Consider the following 18773-nt stretch of genomic DNA (forward strand, 5'->3'; position numbering starts at 1 on the left):
GGGCAAGAGGCTATATTCCAAAGAAACATCTCCAACTGTAAGTAGCAAATTGGGTTTCATTCCTAAAAGAACATCAGTAAAATTCCAACAGAAGAAATGCTAAAACAAAGAGTGAGAAAGTCACACAGAAAAAACAATCAGCAAAAACTAAATGAAAACTCCAGCCAAGCTAGAATTTCCACTGAGAGACCAAACTCCAGTAGCTGTGGATATGCATATTTTGGCCTTGTTATGACCTCACCAGCACAGCACAAGCAGAATGTTTGACTAAGCATAAGAAACACAGGGCCTGAAATTGCCCATTGAAACAACTCAAAAGTAATAAGTCATGGGCATTCAGAATCACCACATAGCTGAAACACTTGATGTTCATAAGGGTCATTTGCATATATGCCATATGCCTCTGATACAGGAGGTTTGAGAGGTCATTCAGTGGAAGTTCTAGCTTGGCTGGAGTTTTCACTTTGGTTTCTCCCAGCATTTCTTCTGTTAAAAACTTTCTGCCTGGCCAGCAATCTTAGTCAGCTCTGTGTTCAGAAAAAGAAATAAGTGAGGCTCGCATTAAAAGAGTTTACTTTTACAATGTGAAAATCAGTACATGTCAACACAAATGACTGTGGCATGTTTCAGCCACAGTAAACTGTAAGAATCTGTAATGCAGTTCTTATTACATATACTACATTGGGCCAGTGCCAAGTCTTTGCCTGGAATTTGGAACATAAATGTAGCGTAATCATGGCTCTTTGATGTTGGGAAACACTTATTGGATGCAGATTGGATTATGCTACCCAATGGAGTTAATCTAGACACAGAATGTGTCATGGAACACCATATTATTGTAGAACAACACTGATTCAGGGTGATACATGTGATCCTACAGGGAGGTATTAGAACACTGTAAGACTAGTGAGAAATACAAAAATAAGAATGAATAGGAAAAGGGGACTGGGGATCCTACATATGTTGATGTAAACAATGATATGTAACATCATCTCCTGGAAAGAAATGGATGAGGAGGACGTTCACAAAACAGAGTAAGGGACATGGAGCTGTGGAGAAGCTTAAAGACATGAATAAAACAGCACTAAAAGAACTGGCAAAGGGAAACTCAAAATCTGTGGGGAACAGAAGAGCGGAGGCCAAAGATGATGAAGAAAAATTAAGTAACCTGAAGGAGAAGTGGAATAGCTCAATAGGAAGATCTGGTATGCAGAGTAAATAATGGTGGAGCTAACAGAGAACAACAGGAGCCCAATGGTGTAATGAATATTCAGGGAGGCCTGGAAAAAGAATCCAGAGAGGGGAACATGAGAAAAGAACAGGGAGGAAGGGAGGGCAGAGGAAGGGAGGATGGCACCCTGGAGGTAATGGAAGATGTTGGGGAGGCAAAGGAAAAACCTGATCTATAAAGCATTAAGGGAAAGAAGGGATGAGGTCAAAGAAGAGAGAATGAGAAAGAACTGCGGAAGTGAGACAGGATGAACGGGAGTTGCAGGATACTAGCGGTACGCAATTCAGGCAGTGAAGACCATGCAAAAAGTAGGTAAATGGGGGATTAAAGTTTGTGAACACCAGAGCAATGGTAGCTAACCACCATGAGACTGGTAACACCAGAGCAATGGTAGCTAACCACCATGAGACTGGTAACACCAGAGCAATGGTAGCTAACCACCATGAGACTGGTAACACCAGAGCAATGGTAGCTAACCACCATGAAACTGGTAACACCAGAGCAATGGTAGCTAACCACCATGAGACTGGTAACACCAAAGCAATGGTAGCTAACCACCATGAAACTGGTAACACCAGAGCAATGGTAGCTAACCACCATGATACTGGTAACACCAGAGCAATAACATCTAACCACCATGATACTGGTAACACCAAAGCAATGGTAGCTAACCACCATGAGACTGGTAACACCAGAGCAATGATAGCTAACCACCATGATACTGGTAACACCAGAGCAATGGTAGCTAACCACCATGAGACTGGTAACACCAGAGCAATGGTAGCTAACCACCATGAGACTGGTAACACCAGAGGAATGGTAGCTAACCACCATGAGGCTGGTAACACCAGAGCAATGGTAGCTAACCACCATGAGACTGGAAACACCAGAGCAATGGTAGCTAACCACCATGTGACTGGTAACACCAGAGCAATGGTAGCTAACCACCATGAGACTGGTAACACCAGAGCAATGGTAGCTAACCACCATGAGACTGGAAACACTAGAGCAATGGTAGCTAACCACCATGAAACTGGTAACACCAGAGCAATGGTAGCTAACCACCATGAGATTGGTAAAGGGAAGCAGAAAGGAGGGGTTTTGATGCTGGAGATGTCAGGAGGAAGAGGTGGAATGATGCACATGTTCTGGGATTGTGGGAGGGCTAAAGAAGTGCGGAGGCAGGTACAGAAGATTCAAGGAAGTACATTTCAAAAGGAAGCAGACCATACTTGGGAATTTTGCATGTAGGGAATAAAGAAAGAGGACAGCACCTGGAAAAAAGGGAAATGAACATGAGCGGACTGCTGAGTGCTGAACATAAAACCATCATCACTCAAAACTGGAAGGAGACAAAACAGTACGGGAGCATGAATTACACAAGACAGTCCTGGGACATGGGGAAAAGATGTCAGAAATTGAGTAGAATGAGGAAAGAAAATGAAAAAGCAATGGAAATAGGTATTGGAATACCACAAAGGTGAGGGCAAACCCAAAGGGAAAACAGTTAGTGGGGTGGAGGGAATAGGGACAGGATTGGAAGTGAGACAGCCAACTGCTGATAAGGTACGGTGCACCATGCAAAAGGATTGCAGGTAAATGTCACATACTTTATAGCATTAAAAGTTCAAAAAATGCATTAGGTGTGAGTCTTTGTATTCCCAGCATTTCAAATTCATTAACCATTGAGCTAGTTATACAAAATCTTATCACATATCACAGTTCAGTTCACAACACAGTTTGAAGAGTTCAGGTAGCAGACTGGATTATTGGTTGTTCATATGAATGTAATGTTAGTTCAGGTAAATATTTTAATGAAGTCTGGCATTAAAAATCAGATTCCTGAAGACCAGCAGGTTATAATGATAGTTCAATGTTAGTACGTTGTAGTGACAATGGACTCTACATATTAACTTGTAGTGACAATGGACTCTACATATTAACCTGTAGTGACAATGGACTCTACATATTAACCTGTAGTGACAATGGGCTCTACATATTAACTTGTAGTGACAATGAACTCTACATATTAACTTGTAGTGACAATGGACTCTACATATTAACTTGTAGTGACAATGGACTCTACATATTAACTTGTAGTGACAATGGACTCTACATATTAACTTGTAGTGACAATGGACTCTACATATTAACCTGTAGTGACAGTGGACTCTACATATTAACTTGTAGTGACAATGGGCTCTACATATTAACTTGTAGTGACAATGGACTCTACATATTAACTTGTAGTGACAATGGACTCTACATATTAACTTTAACACAGTCACATTTTCTTGTCACAAAGACTAAGAAGGCACAAAGGGATTGTTCTCCTACATCTGCTCAACAACTAAATGACTGAAAACAATTTAATTCCCCATTCTGTAGCTAATGTTTTTTACCCTTGCAAGATGTTTATCTTTTCTCGATGGCTGTGGTTGTGTGACCGTACAGTTAGTGTATTTAAATAAGGGGTGTGGGGGTAATGTGTCCCATGCTGCCTCTTTTGTATTTATTTTTTGATCCATGGTTTTGTTTAGTGGCACTTGTGCTGTTTTTCTCAGTCACTCTGCGTCACCGAATTTGCATTCAGCAGATGTCGATATGAGCTTTCATTGTGGGCCCATGTGGGACAACATGAGCTCGACACTGGCTTTCACTAAGCATATGAATACTTTGAGAAACCTTGTGGGATCAGTATGTACAGAGCTTATGAATTATGGTTCTTCTACAAGCGCTTGAGTCTCTGGTGCTCTAAGACCACTGTCTCTCGAAGCGAGAGGCTCAGGCATCTTGTACCTTGCCCAGGCTACTGCTCAAGCTCAGACTCGGACACAAGTTTTGCCAAGTAGCTGCTGCACCTCACCTGAAAGCACCGTTTGAATCGGAGTGAGGTAAGTGCAGCATCAGCAGAGGTAGAAGGAGTTGGAAGAACGTTTATAGTTAGGGAGCAGGAGGGACACTTAGTATGGATTTTAAGGTTAGGAAGATGGTGTGGCATTTTAGGGTTACAGAGTGAGAACTCAAGTTATGAACTGGTTGGGAGTCTTAGGGTTAGAGTTGGGCTCTGCTAGGGCTTTACAGTTTGATAGGGTCAGGTAGTGGGAGGGTTAAGTAAGACAGTGGGAGTTAGGGCAACTGCCTTTTCAAGCAAGTGGGAGCAAGCAGGTGTGAGCTACTAGTACAGGAGACTCATGAAATTACTGCACAGATAACATCTTTCCTGAAAAACTTTTTATACAGTTCTTTCTTGACACTCTGGCTTCATCAGCCACTAACCAAGGGGCACTTGCCGTGCTACTTCACCGTTTTCAGATATCCACTTCATCCTATGAAACACTGTTGGGGGAGCCACAGGCTATCCTTGTAACCAATACACATAAAAAACGAACAAATCCTGAAAGGCACAGAACAAATACTGGATGAAATGCTAGTCCATCACAGAATGTACACTGTACACACATCTATGGGCAACTTAGGAAACTGCAAATTCAAAATTCCCACAAGTCACTGTAATGTGGGAAGAAAGTGAAACATGAAGCAAAATCTTGTGAACACAGGAATGACATTCAGACTGTACAAAGAATGTACCTGGCTGGAAACCTCACTGGCCAGCCAAGCACACAGTACCTATTGCTACACCCAAGTGCCAACCATCAAGCACTATTATCAAATTTAAACACTTTTCTTCTTGAATACCACAAGAGTTATTTATTTATTTTTTTTTACATATTTCTAATGGTCTTACTTTCCTTAAATTTTAAATAGTGTTCATCATTTTAAGTATTTTAAGAATGGATCAGTTGTAAACAAATTAACAAATAAACCTTAAGTTGCAGTCTATCTTGCCAATAGTAAAATTTCCTGACTACTTCAGTTTCCAAAATGATTCCCCTTTTCTTAGTCACTGACCACAGAAAGACCTACAAAGCACAGCACACTGTCTTGTCCGTTTGCTACTGACTACGTGCATTCAGGACACTCAGACCACATCACAATCATGTTACTTACATGTATGTCCAGGAGTTCCTTCTCATTTGTCTTCTGCAGATCTTGAAGATACTTGACTTTTACTTCTAGGGATGATAAAGATGTTTTTAGCTTGTCCTATGGATAGTAGAAAAAGAAACCAAAATGTTGGCTGCCAAGATGTTATAATCACATATATGAGTAGAGAAAAAAGCAAACAAACAATCTAGTATCTTTGCTAAAGAACACAATGGACAGGCAGGCAGCTAAATGCTGTGTATTTTGAGAATTACTGTATGCAGTAAATGCTTAACACCTTGTTTAATCCGCAGTTTAAAGGACAGCAAAGAGGTAAAGCAGGTTAATGTAATAAGGTGTGTGTGTGGGGGGGGGGGCACAGTTTGTCTGAGTAACTTGGTTCTAGTCAGAAAATGAAACAGGCAATGGCAGAGGACCTCCTGTCCACGCAACTGCCTACTTCCCTATCTGCTGGACAGGCTATGGATCCTAGCCCCCCAAGCATCACACCTCCATACATCCTCCAGTACCCATATCATTATCCTATGAAGAAAAGGAACATGTCCATTAATCCTAACTCAAACTGCAATACAGGTAAAAGCCTGAGAATGTGAGTATCTGTCTGGTGCATCGAGAGTGAAGATGGGGCAAACAATAAGAAAACAACTGCTCTCCTGTGTCTCCAAATCAGAAAATGAAAGGGGCAATGTTTGAGGAACTCCTAACCAGTGACCTGTCTACTTCTATATCTATTGGGTTAAGGTGTACTTTACAGTAATACATCATTCTCTGGCCACCAGTACCTCCCAGGGTTACCTTAGATCGGATTTTATTTTTTTTACTCTAAAGAACATAAGGAGACCTACTCAGGCATCCACTCTTACTTCTGCAAAAATTACTTCTTTAGAATTTAATCTGAGCTACTTCCCCCACAAGGGCTGCCACCTTTTCAAATGTCCAAAGTGGGACATTTTTAGTACAAACGTCAGATTTTGCAAGGCAAAACATACTTATAGCCAGTACAAAGAACAGAACTTCACCTTTTTGCCTAAACAAAAGCTTATTCTTTGGTATTTTAGTTGCTTATTCTGTTTCTTATAACATTTAGGTGTTTCAGATACAGAATAACTGTTTTATGCAACTATTACATAAAATATAAGAAATATGTTTGTCCTAACATCTTGGGACATTTGCCATTTTTTCAATTTCTTTGCAGGACACAATTGCTCAAAGAGGGACTGTCCCTCGCAAAATGGGACAGGTGGTAACCCTATTCCCAACAAGTTCAAACTGTACCGCCTTGACTATGTAAAAGTTGTTTTTCTTTCCATACATAATAAAAGGAAAAGGTATGATTAAAAGAAAAATAACATACTAGAAAATGCATTATATGAACACTGCAAAACAGAAAATGCATTAGTTTTACATCACCATCCCCCTTTTTCACATGGGGTTGGGGTCTTGCGTCAACTGCTGTCATCTACTTTATTTCAGTGTCACTCTCCTACCTTCTCTGATAGTCATGCCCGGCTGTCACATGTCTTGTCTCATACAACCCATCCATCTCTTCCCAGGACATCCTTATTTCTTCCTACCTTTCCTAAAATGTCTTCACCAGACGGTGTTCTGCTCTGCTGCACATGTACCTCAGCTATAATCTGTTCCTTTTGACCTTTCCTGCAGCTGGAGCCACGCTGACGTCTGCCCTGATTTCTTCAACTGTCCAACAGTGTGCATCCTACCACCTGTCTTAGGTGGTAACCATTTGAAATGTAGGGACCCAAAAGATTGAGTCCTCAGTCTGGAGACTAAATGGCCGAAAGAACAGACTTGCATATACTAAGTCCAAGATGCCATTTCTCAAACTATTCTCTTTTCTCAAGGTATGATGATCTCGGAGTTTATACATATAACTTCGGGAAGTGATTGTCCCCCACATGTGCGTGCAGGGGGGGCTTGCCCCTCTACAAAACGAAATGTAAAGAAGAGCGATTTTCAAGACTGGATCTTCTCCTGTGCTTCTGATTTTTTGTTTTTGGCACTTAGCATTTCAATAGGGAGCTGTTTTAGGTACTTTATCTCCAGCACCTCTAGCGTCCTCATCTTTCAGTTACTAGTTTCCTATATTTTTGTTTCTTAAAATGCTTCATGGTATTTATTCCATTCAGCTTCTTGACACTTTTCCTTTGCTTCATCATATTTTCTTTCTTTCCAAATTTTGCCCAAATTCCTTTAGGATGTGAAAATTGTACACAAATCTTCTCTCCTTTATTTAATGTGTTCTGATATATTAAAGGAAATTAATCGGTTTTGCATTTGTTCTTATGTCCGTAAACCTTCTTTATTTGCCTTGTCAAGACTTCTCTAATTTTTTTTATATACCTTTTGTTATGTTTCCCTTCTGCTTACTCATATTACAGTCACAATGTCCAATCGTGACTAAATCCACATTAACTACTACATACATAGTTTTATCATTTCAAACATGATCGTGACTAAATCCACATTAACTACTACATACATAGTTTTATCATTTCAAACAGCCCTTCTTGCTAGTTTATATCTGTATAAGCATAAACTAGTGTAACACACACAATGGTTTTCCCATTATTCCTTATATCCACTACTAAAACTCTACCTATCTTCACTATCACATGATCTATTGTTACCATTGTGCTTGCATTGACAATACTGCTATCCCAGCACGGATTCACTTCATAATCTTGAAATACTGAAACATCGAATTTCAGTATCTTGAAACTATGAAACCGAATCCACAAAACACCGAAACTACAAAACCCCGAGCCCAAAACCGCGAAATTCAAAACACTAAACAAACCGCATGCACTACACCATACATACACCACAACACCCACATCAGAACATAAACAAACAAAAAATAACACACACACACACACACACACACACACACACACACAACACATAAACACATAAGCAGGGGGGCAAGCCCCCCTGCATCCCCCACACCCTCCTACTTATATATACTAACTCCGAGAGCGCACAAACAGGAAACAAAAGCAAACTCACACACACACATTCTCTAGTCCCTCACACACACATCAAACATATCAGCACACTCAAACACACTCTAATCCCTACTCAAATCCCTTACAAAACACTCACTCACCTGACAAAACACCTAGATCCACACACGGCACCGCACACCATAAACACACAATCCCGGACATCACGTAGCATAAGGCCATAACCGCGAATTTGAGATATTCGAATTCACGATTATGAACCTTCGCTATTTTAAACATTCGGGTCTATAGTCTCGAGACACTGAAATTCATCATTTCAGTATTTCGAGATTATAAACAGCTCCCCCCAGCACATATTTATACCCAAAGCTCCACACAATTGTATTTCCCCTTAATTATTCAAACTGCTGTCAATTTATTTTTTCTTTTTCAAAACTCTTATGTATACTAGGCGCATGATCTTTTTATATCATTGACAACACTGTTGACAATTAGACACAATATTACCCATTCCTTGTTTCTTTCCTTCAGCTCTGTAGCTTTAAACATCCTCTTCCTGTCTCGTACTCGTATTTCCCCCGATAGAGTTCCTTCCAAAATGGTTTCTCTCAAGCTCTCACTTTCGTTACTTTTTTCACATTGGCCAAGCCCTCGCGTCTCTGGTTGAACTAAAACAAATATCTTCTGTATCACTGCAGATTGTTTTGTATTATCTGCTACATTACTTGTCTGACGTCCTTCTACCCCGGTTTCCTTCCCACGCTAACTTCCATCCCCATTACGTTTTTCTCATTACTTTCACTTATTTCTATTTTCTTGTGCTATTTCATTCATTGTTCTGTACATTTCATACAGAAGTGACCCAGCTGTTTATATTTGTAATAGGCCAATATACATTTTTGACATATGGCCTTTCCCCCATATTGCAAACTTCTTTTGTCACATTACCCTCACACACACACACACACACACACACACACACACACACACACGCACACACGCACACACACACACACACACGCACACACACATTATCAGTGGCCTTCCCCAATAAATCAACACCTTTCACACTGTACACAGTAATATCACTACACGTGCTTAGCTGTCCCATTTTCCAAGCTTTGTTATACCCTCTCCAGTCTTAAAGGTAATGTCATAAAAAGCCTCTTTGCACAGCAAAGTAAATCCTTTAATGTCTAACGCTATCTAGTCAGTGCATTTTGATTTTTAGATTGTATCCATACTGTAAATCTTCCTCCTCAGTCGTTCCCATTTATTTACTTCTGTCCTTGTTTCTGTTAATGCCCATCTCCTTAAGTCGTGGACCGTTCCTTGTCTTGATCATTCTCATCTGAATTTCCTCCTCCTCCTCCTTGTGTTTTATTCATTATTTCTCCTGCCTGTTCTCCCTTCTTTTCCTCTTCTCACATATACTGCAGTAATCCATCCTGCAATCCTCCTGACTGGAGGGTTGCAACTCTTCTCTCCTCATCTTTTGTACTCAGAATGCAAAGCCTCTAAGTTTCTCCTTCCTTGGATAGTTGCTGAAACAACCCCTCTGAATCATCACTGCCGCAGTCCTTCTCTTGCTGGGTTCTTTCCAGATCCCCCACGTGGCACAAACAGCATCTTGTCCCAGTTGCCACCGTGCTAGAAATGAAGAGTGCTTCTTGTAACCTACTTCCAAGAAAGGGACATTCCCTCCAGCTCTGGACACATATTTACTAGTTAAAATGAATACCACCTTGGCTCTCCCCAGATGAGAGGCCACTGGCAAGTGAGACTAACCCAGTTAACAAAGGAATAAATACGTAAATAAAACTTGAAAAAAATTTGTGAAAAAGAAATCTGATGGCAATTGTGACAGCAAAAAGTTCAGTTAATTTCATTAACTTAACTGATAGAGACAAGCTATTTTTCATTTTGTAATAACACAGCATGAATAATGCTGGCTAACCAGGGGGATCCTTAATCGTAAAACAGCAAACACCGTGTTAACAGTGTAAGGAAAGATTTAACAATGTTTTACACAATTGTTGACAGGTTTAGCATGCAAAAACCTTGTAAAGCTCTTAATATACTAAAATGGTATGGCAAGTTTACAAATGTACAGTTTTCAGTAGTGGATACGTCCTGTTACCCATTTTTGTTTGGCATTACAAAGGTTCATAAAAACTTTTGGGATCCATCACTTAAAGTCTGCCAGGGGTTCCTGCTTGTAATGGAAGAAAACTGTATGCTATCAACTGTCTATGTGGCAAAATGCTGGGGTTCTCCCTGTTTTCTACAGTTAAACTTCCCCAACCTTCAAAATAAGAATCTATGAACACAGTAGGGGTCTCAAGATTTCTAATGAAAACACTCCCCTTTATCTTGACAGTACTGTATACAAAAACTTTAGTATGTATGAATCCAATGTTTCTAAAGAAGTGCAGCTGAAGAAAAGAGCAGCTTGGAGGCATGTCTGACAAAGTGCACATTACATCGGTAGCTAGCATGCACGCCTCCACATACCCAGGGTAAACAAGAACGTGAATTATATACACAAAATCAAGATGAAGATACAGCCAAGAAACCAGATAAGCACTGGGTAACTTGTACAATCATCTGTTAAAATTCTGAACTTTTTTCCCCCAAAAAGACAAATATAACACGATTATTTTTTACGCTATCAAGTACTTATTTTTGAAAGTTATACTTATCAATTTAAAATTTGTTTGCTTTGTTATATTAGATAAACAACATGGATTCATACTTTTGCATTTAAATGTTGGTCCAGTAGAAAGACGTTCTTTGGTCATGTGATTTTAATTCATTATTTAATTGCTTTTGTACTAGTTAGCAGATATGTACTGAAGTTCTGATGTAAGAACAGAAGCTGTTAATGTTTGTGAGTGTGTTTATTTTGATAAACATTTACACTCCATTAATCCCACGTGAGTTTCTTGTGCTGTTTAATGGCAGGTATTCCAACTTCTGCTGAAGTGTGGTGGAGATTATTCGTCTCATCATTTTATCTGAAATATCTTGTCTTGGTTTCATCTTTTCAGACTTGGAGAACACAATATGGCTAACAACGGCAATATTCACAAGAAGTGCATTTTCATATTCCCTATTATTGTATTGGTTTCCAATTAAATGGACAAACAACACTATGCTTAAAATAAAAAAAGAATTACATTGCACCAGTATGAACTGACATAATATCACTAAAACTAACCAGTATGAGCAGACATAATATCACTAAAACTGACCAGTATGAACTGACATAATATCACTAAAACTGACCAGTATGAGCAGACATAATATCACTAAAACTGACCAGTATGAACTGACATATCACTAAAACTGACCAGTATGAGCAGACATATCACTAAAACTGACCAGTATGACCTAACATACGATCACTAAAACTGACCAGTATGAGCCAACACACCGTCACTAAAACTGGCCAGTATGAGCAAACATAATATCACTAAAACTGACCAGTATGAGCCAACATACGATCACTAAAACTGACCAGTATGAGCGAACATACGATCATTAAAACTGACCAGTATGAGCCAACACACCGTCACTAAAACTGACCAGTATGAGCCGACATACGATCACTAAAACTGACCAGTGAGCCAACACACCGTCACTAAAACTGACCAGTATGAGCAGACATAATATCACTAAAACTGACCAGTATGAGCCAACATAAGATCACTAAAACTGACCAGTATAAGCCAACATACGATCACTAAAACTGACCAGTATGAGCCAACATACGATCATGAAAACTGACCAGTATGAGCCAACACACCGTCACTAAAACTGACCAGTATGAGCAAACATATCACTAAAACTGACCAGTATGAGCCGACATACGATCACTAAAACTGACCAGTATAAGCCAACACAGCATCATTAAAACTGACCAGTATGAGTCGACATATCACTAAAATTGACCAGTATGAGCCAACACACCATCACTAAAACTGACCAGTATGAGCCAACACACCGTCACTAAAACTGACCAGTATGAGCCAACACACCATCACTAAAACTGACCAGTATGAGCCAACACACCGTCACTAAAACTGACCAGTATGAACCAACACACCGTCACTAAAACTGGCCAGTATAAGCCAACACAGCATCATTAAAACTGACCAGTATGAGTCGACATACTATCACTAAAACCGACCACTATGAGCCAACATACCATCACTGAAACTGGAATTTTTAAGTGCTTTGCAGGCTCTGAAGACCGTCTAACTAAAACTGCCTCTGTTTCAGTAGATAACGGCAGTAACGTTGGAGAATGGGATACAAATTATGATCTGGGACAGAACTGGGATCTGTTTTTTTGTCTGACTATTAGACACTTATTGTCATCTAATTAAACAACTCTGTATTCTTATTTTCACAAGAAAATAAGAAAAGAATGCCCTCTACAGTCCTAAACAACAGAGATAGGAAAAAAATATTAAGGAAGGGTGTGATGATGCTGATGAAGGGACAACTTATGAAGTTACTTTCTACTTCATACCCAAGCACTATGGGGCTTTTATAACCCTAGCCAAGCAACCCAAAGGTATCCCACAAATTATTGTGTCACAGAGATTATTTTAAGGGGTGTATGCTAGCTAGGGCATGATTTAAAAGCTGCCTCTGTCCATCAGAAACAGAGGTGTTAGATCAGAGGTGAAGTGAAGTTCCAATTTCCCATCCAGTGGTCTAGGTTACGCTTGAATAGGGTTGTACTGGCTTCCCATATGGGCCTGGTTGCCGAGGCTCCGCTGGGTGCGTATGTGCGGTGTTAGGTGTTACACCAGTGGTTGCGTCTGTCTGTGCGGTGTTAGGTGTTACGTCAGTGGGTGTGTCTGCCTGTGAGGTGTTAGATGTTACACCAGTGGGTGCGGCTGTCTTTGCGGTGTTAGGTGTTACACCAGTGGTTGAGGCTTTTGCAGTGTTAGGTGTTATACCACTGGGTGCGTCTGTCTGTGCAGTGTTAGGTGTTACACCACTGGGTGCGTCTGTCTGTGTGGCGTTAGGTGTTACACCACTGGGTGTCACTGTATGCACGGTGTTAAGTGTTACACCACTGGGTGTGGCTGTATGTATGGTGTTAGGTGTTACACCACTGGGTGTCACTGTATGTGCGGTGTTAAGTGTTACACCACTGGGTGTGGCTGTATGTACGGTGTTAGGTGTTACACCACTGGGTGTGGCTGTATGTACGGTGTTAGGTGTTACACCACTGAATGTGGCTGTCTGTGCAGTGTTAGGTGTTACACCACTGGGTGTGGCTGTATGTGCAGTGTTAGGCGTTACACCACTAGGTGTGGTTGTCTGTGCAGTGTTAGGTGTTACACCACTGGGTGTGGCTGTATGTACGGTGTTAGGTGTTACACCACTGGGTGTGGCTGTCTGTGCAGTGTTAGGTGTTACACCACTGGGTGTGGCTGTATGCGCAGTGTTAGGCGTTACACCACTAGGTGTGGTTGTCTGTGCAGTGTTAGGTGTTACACCACTGGATGTGGCTGTCTGTGCAGTGTTAGGTGTTGTTTCAGTTGAGAACTTTCAGTTTTACTGAGGATAATTTTTACAGGTGTTAAAGTCTGGGAAGTCTTTAGGGTTTGGGAAGATTGCACTTAAGTGCCTCAACATAAGCATGTCTATGTGTGGGGCACATAGGGTGTAGTGTGTGTGTGTTTCTGCCTCAAAATAAGCATGTCTATGTGTGGGGTACATAGGGTGTAGTGTGTGTGTGTTTCTGAGAACCAGAATGTTATTATAAGTGCTTGAACACAGGAGTTTTGCCTCCAGAGACATCATGAATATACATCTCTAGAATTGTGCCTGATACAGGACAACAGAGAGCTGGTTCCAGATGGCTGGATTAAAATGTTATCACCACATACAAGATGGATGACAGGCTTATCTAAACCTGTGGGTCTGACGAGCAAATATGGAGCATCTTATGTGGCCAACTTGTACAATCTGAGGGCTGTGACAACTCGTGCCACAAAAGTAAAGTAAAAAACATTTATCCATACTGCATTTTGACTGAAACATGATGAGTGCATCTTTCAGGAAAGGAAGGAGGGGCAGAACTTATTATTTCTTTATTTGCTAAAAAGTCAAGAATAACAATAGATTATAATTGTTCATACAAGTACATTATCCATCACATATTGTAATGCTACAGAGAGAAAAATGTTATCTGAGGGATAGTTCCTTCAAATCAAACATTGTATGAACTAAATTTAACCCATTAACACCTGTGTGGTTTGGAATGTCACACCTCTCACAACCCATGCAAATTCTTGCATTCCAGAGCATTTTTCTGAAAAATCAACTTAAAAAGTGTACGATAAACAAGCGTAAATATTTTGTGAACAATAAATGTTATTAAAATTGTACAAACAGCAACGTTATTAGTAAGGCAAATTCTTTACAGTGATAACAGTCGGTGCATTCATAGACTTTCCCATAAATACTATAACATATTACAATGCACAAAAACCCAGAATTATATTTTTGATAAACTTTCAAAAGCAAATTGTCATATCTTGAAAAACAACCTAGACATACAGTTTTTTTCTTAATCAGACATAAGCTTTCGTACGGCAATAAGAAATTCCTCCCAGACTGCATGTTAATTGAGATAGTCAAAGAAATACAAAAGCATATACTTAATTGTATAATTAGTCATATAAACAACACTGAATTTCTCTGAAGATGTGCAACTTACAGTGCAAATATCAAGGAAGTTTTCAGCATCTAAAGTTTCACCTGATGCTATAGCAATACTTGCTTTTTGAAGTATTAAGTACGTGTGGAGTATTACTTACTTTCATAATTACTAAAAAACAACTAGTAACATCTCCAGTATATTGCGATATAGACACTGACAATGATTGTTTCGGTCTCCCATTATGGCATTTCACAGCACACACCCCTCAATGGCAAGTAGGTGTTTCTGTTATAAAAACACGAACATACAAATGAATAACGACTGGGAAACTGATTAATTTCTCACCTGCAGGGCATCGTAGATTAGCAAATCTTATTGATATTTTGTTAATAAGTTCTTGTCCTTTCCAACACTGCCTGTTATCACCTGGTAAGTCTCTTAGTTAAAGAAGGCAGACCTACAAAGGTCTGGACACCATAAGGAGTTACTGGTGTGAACTGGAAGTATCCAAGAAGGAGCAATAGGTTTGAGTGAGTTAGTAACTGTCTTCAAAACAACACAAATAATCTACAACTAGCATAATAACTACGTCCTCAAGTGTTTCCTTTTTGTGTAACTAGTAAGAAGCATATTTTGTACATTATAAATCACTGCCTATTATTCTAAACATTTACAAATCATCACTTTCATATTTATTTAATAATGAAGTATGGGACAGATTCAGAAATGGCTGCCGCTGCCAGTTGTAAGCCCTAACAACTACTGCTACTCCTGACTGCAGCCCTTTGTAATTCAGAGCTAGGCCTATCATGGTGATCCTATGTGATCTACAGGATCACCGCAGCGGGACAGCTCCTCAAAACAATTACATGCTAATGAGGTATTCTGGGGGAGCAGTCTATACTAGTCAGAAATGCTCTTACCTGACCATGCCTGTGTAAGCTGGCTTGGTCAGCTGAGTTAATTAATTGAGTTTGCATTCACCTTTTCCTGTCAATGTGTGAAACTGCATTACAGGTAAGTGCAGAGAAGTTTAGCAGACAGGTAGTGGTGAGCTGTGTGGCTGCAGGTGCAAGTGTATACAGAAGAATGAGTGGTCTCAAGTAAAAGTGAGACAGTGTGTGTGTGTGTGTGTGTGTGTGTGTGTGTGTGTGTGTGTGTGTGTGTGTGTGTGTGTGTGTGTGTGTGTGTGTGTAAGTCTTGAAAAATATGCAAGAGGGAAAAAGATTTAGACTCTTTACCCTTTTGTACAGGGAGCAGCACCTTAAAGTTGAGTTTCAGTCCCCAGCGCTAACACTAGGCACCAGAGAGACTATTTCAGTATGAAATTAGGTCACTTTAAGAATAATGTTAAGGGAGACAATAAGCTTCAAACCTTGTACCCTTGGGACTGAAAACAGCTCCTTAAAGCAAAGCCGTAGTCCTCTACAACAACTAAAGGCTTTGTTAAGGCCTAGCTCTTGCTCCCTGATGTACATAAGTATGAAATTCTAATGTCTGTCATTACTGACAGACTGCAACAATCTGTGTTATGAGTGGCAAGTTGAGTATATAAAATCAGAGGCAGGTGAGAGGGATGGGGGTGTGACTGTGTGGGGGACTGACGTACCTCTAAATGGCCAAGCTGAACACTTCCAGATAAAATTGGAAGAAACGCTAGATGTATCAGGGGAAAAACTTTAAGCACTAAAAGTTAAGAGCTACAGCTCTAGCAGCCCGAAGCATTTTCTGAACTCTCAGAAGATAAAGTCAAATGTTTGACATCACTGACTGCAATCATCTGTGATTTATGAGCGGCAGGAATAACAGGCTACAGCAGAGATACTCTGTAATCAGATGGACATGTCAAGAGACATGCTTATTTGTGTGCGAGAAAGAATGGGGGGGGGGTTGCATGTGGCAATGTATTACAAGGACCACCAGTATTACTTACCACTGGAAACTGGTTAACACTAGTGGTGATGCCACACAATCCAAAGACATGCAGATTAGCTAACATGGTCATTCCTCACTGCAGTAGTGAGCAACTGAGCCCATGTGTGGCCCTGAATCATTTTCCATGATTTTGGAAACAGCCCCTTTGAACACAGCTCTTAGTGCCTACAATCTGAGTTTTTATGAACTCCAATGAAAGTTTTTGTCACGACTTGAAGTTACCTTAAAAGCAATTGCAAAATCTCATGCATCATTTCTTTATCATGTACTATTGTTACCAGGTTAATAAATTAACTTGAGTAAGTTTTTTTCATTTTTTCATAATTGTTTTTATTAATAAAGCTAGTAAAAAAACAGAAGAGACAACTCTGGTCACTTCCTATACCGTCATACATGTGGAACTAATTGCTGTCGTAAAACAACATGTATCTGTCCAGAATACCTGTAAAATGACAAAGACTATTCCCATACTCAGAAGTGATCTCTGCCTGACTTACAAAGCCGTGTCCAACTCAGAATTGGTGGACATGCTCCACCTAAAGATATCCAAGTCACTGCGAGCCACTTGCTCTAATGAGCTAAACCTCGCCACAACAATAAATAGAACATGCTGGAGGGAGATTCCTGTCACAGAGACTCCCCGTGCTTTGGAACTAAATTCCTACCTGACAAGACACTTGCAACAGTCTCTCACTTTCCTTCCTTTTTAATACATTGGCCAGGTGGACTCTAGAATATACCTGTAACATGTAAACATTTACACTGTCTGCATGTCCTCCCAGGTTTTCTGTGGATTTTCTCCTGGTGCTCCAATTTTCACCCGCATTTCCAAAGACATGTAAGAGGTGGACTGGACACTCTAAACTGGCCACAGGTTAGTGCATGTGTAAGAGGGTATGGATGAACAAACACTGATGGGATAGTCATCCAATGGTGTTAACAGTGACCAACTGACTTCATGTGTAAAAATGGGAAAATGGGGTTGTGGATGGATGGATTTAAAAGTTTTCACTGTATCCCTTTTCTGCTCTGTTTATTCAAGGCTGCATATTTTTCAGTCCTGTAGTCTTTATGTAATAAACTGCCTTTATCTATTTCATACTGCAAGAAAGATGAGGTATCCAGGAACTAAACATATAACTTTACTTTTTTTTGCCCCAAAGCTAGCCATCAGCTGCTCTCTAGGGTTACTTCTATTGCACCATTTGTACCTTGGTGTCCAGGATACTGCCCCAGTGGTGGGCTGGGTAGGGAAGACAGACTGGAGTGGAGCAGTAGGCAGTCACATACATTGCCTTGCATACCAAGGAAGTTTTTTAATACCATCAGTGAATACAGTTACAGATATCAAAGGACAACTGGACATAATTTGAGTTAGTTCTGGTCTCCCATCACTTTTGAAATGCTAATGGCAATCTACATTACGATTACAGCACAGTCCACAGATTTAGGGACATTGTTGGGAGGGTGGCCTAATGGTTAAGGTGTTTGCCTTGCAAGCACAAGGTGCAGGGTTTGAGTCTCACAAGGGATAATTGGCTAAGCTTAAAATGGCTCACAAGAGCAGTTAGCTTAGTACTAATCTATGAACCTATGGGCAGAACCTCCCTCCCTGCAGTGAACAACCAAAAAAAAAAAATCCACAACACTCCTTCCCATTCCACACCCAACTCTTCCAGCACCCAAGCTGCTAGTCGAACTCCCAAGCTGCTAGTTGAACTCGAGTCAGCTGGATTAGTCAGGTCCTCATCTCTCTACATCATGGAGCCAGGGGTCTAACTCTGTTTGGGCACTTCCTACACATTCCAGCAACCCTCCTTGCTGCTGTCTCACAACAGTTGCTATTTTTTAGCTAATCACATAAGATGAATCCAGATTCTGCTGTTCATTTGTATACCCTAGCGCTTTCCCTCCACACTTTGTACAC

At 40.4% G+C, this 18773-nt stretch overlaps 1 protein-coding gene across 1 annotated transcript in view; it reads right to left on the minus strand.

Moving 5' to 3' along the window:
* The window catches only part of LOC122790677, a 560216-nt gene that overhangs the window by 537166 nt on the left and 4277 nt on the right, over positions 1–18773 (minus strand). Inside the window, exon 2 of the mRNA XM_044058200.1 lies at positions 5243–5338. Within this exon, the coding sequence (XP_043914135.1) occupies positions 5243–5338 (96 nt within the window). The remainder of the gene's footprint in view (positions 1–5242; positions 5339–18773) is intronic.

Source organism: Protopterus annectens, chromosome 16.part0 (genome assembly GCF_019279795.1).
Source record: "Protopterus annectens isolate FY-2018-M chromosome 16.part0, PAN1.0, whole genome shotgun sequence".
In the NCBI taxonomy this organism is placed as follows: Eukaryota; Metazoa; Chordata; order Ceratodontiformes; family Protopteridae; genus Protopterus; species Protopterus annectens.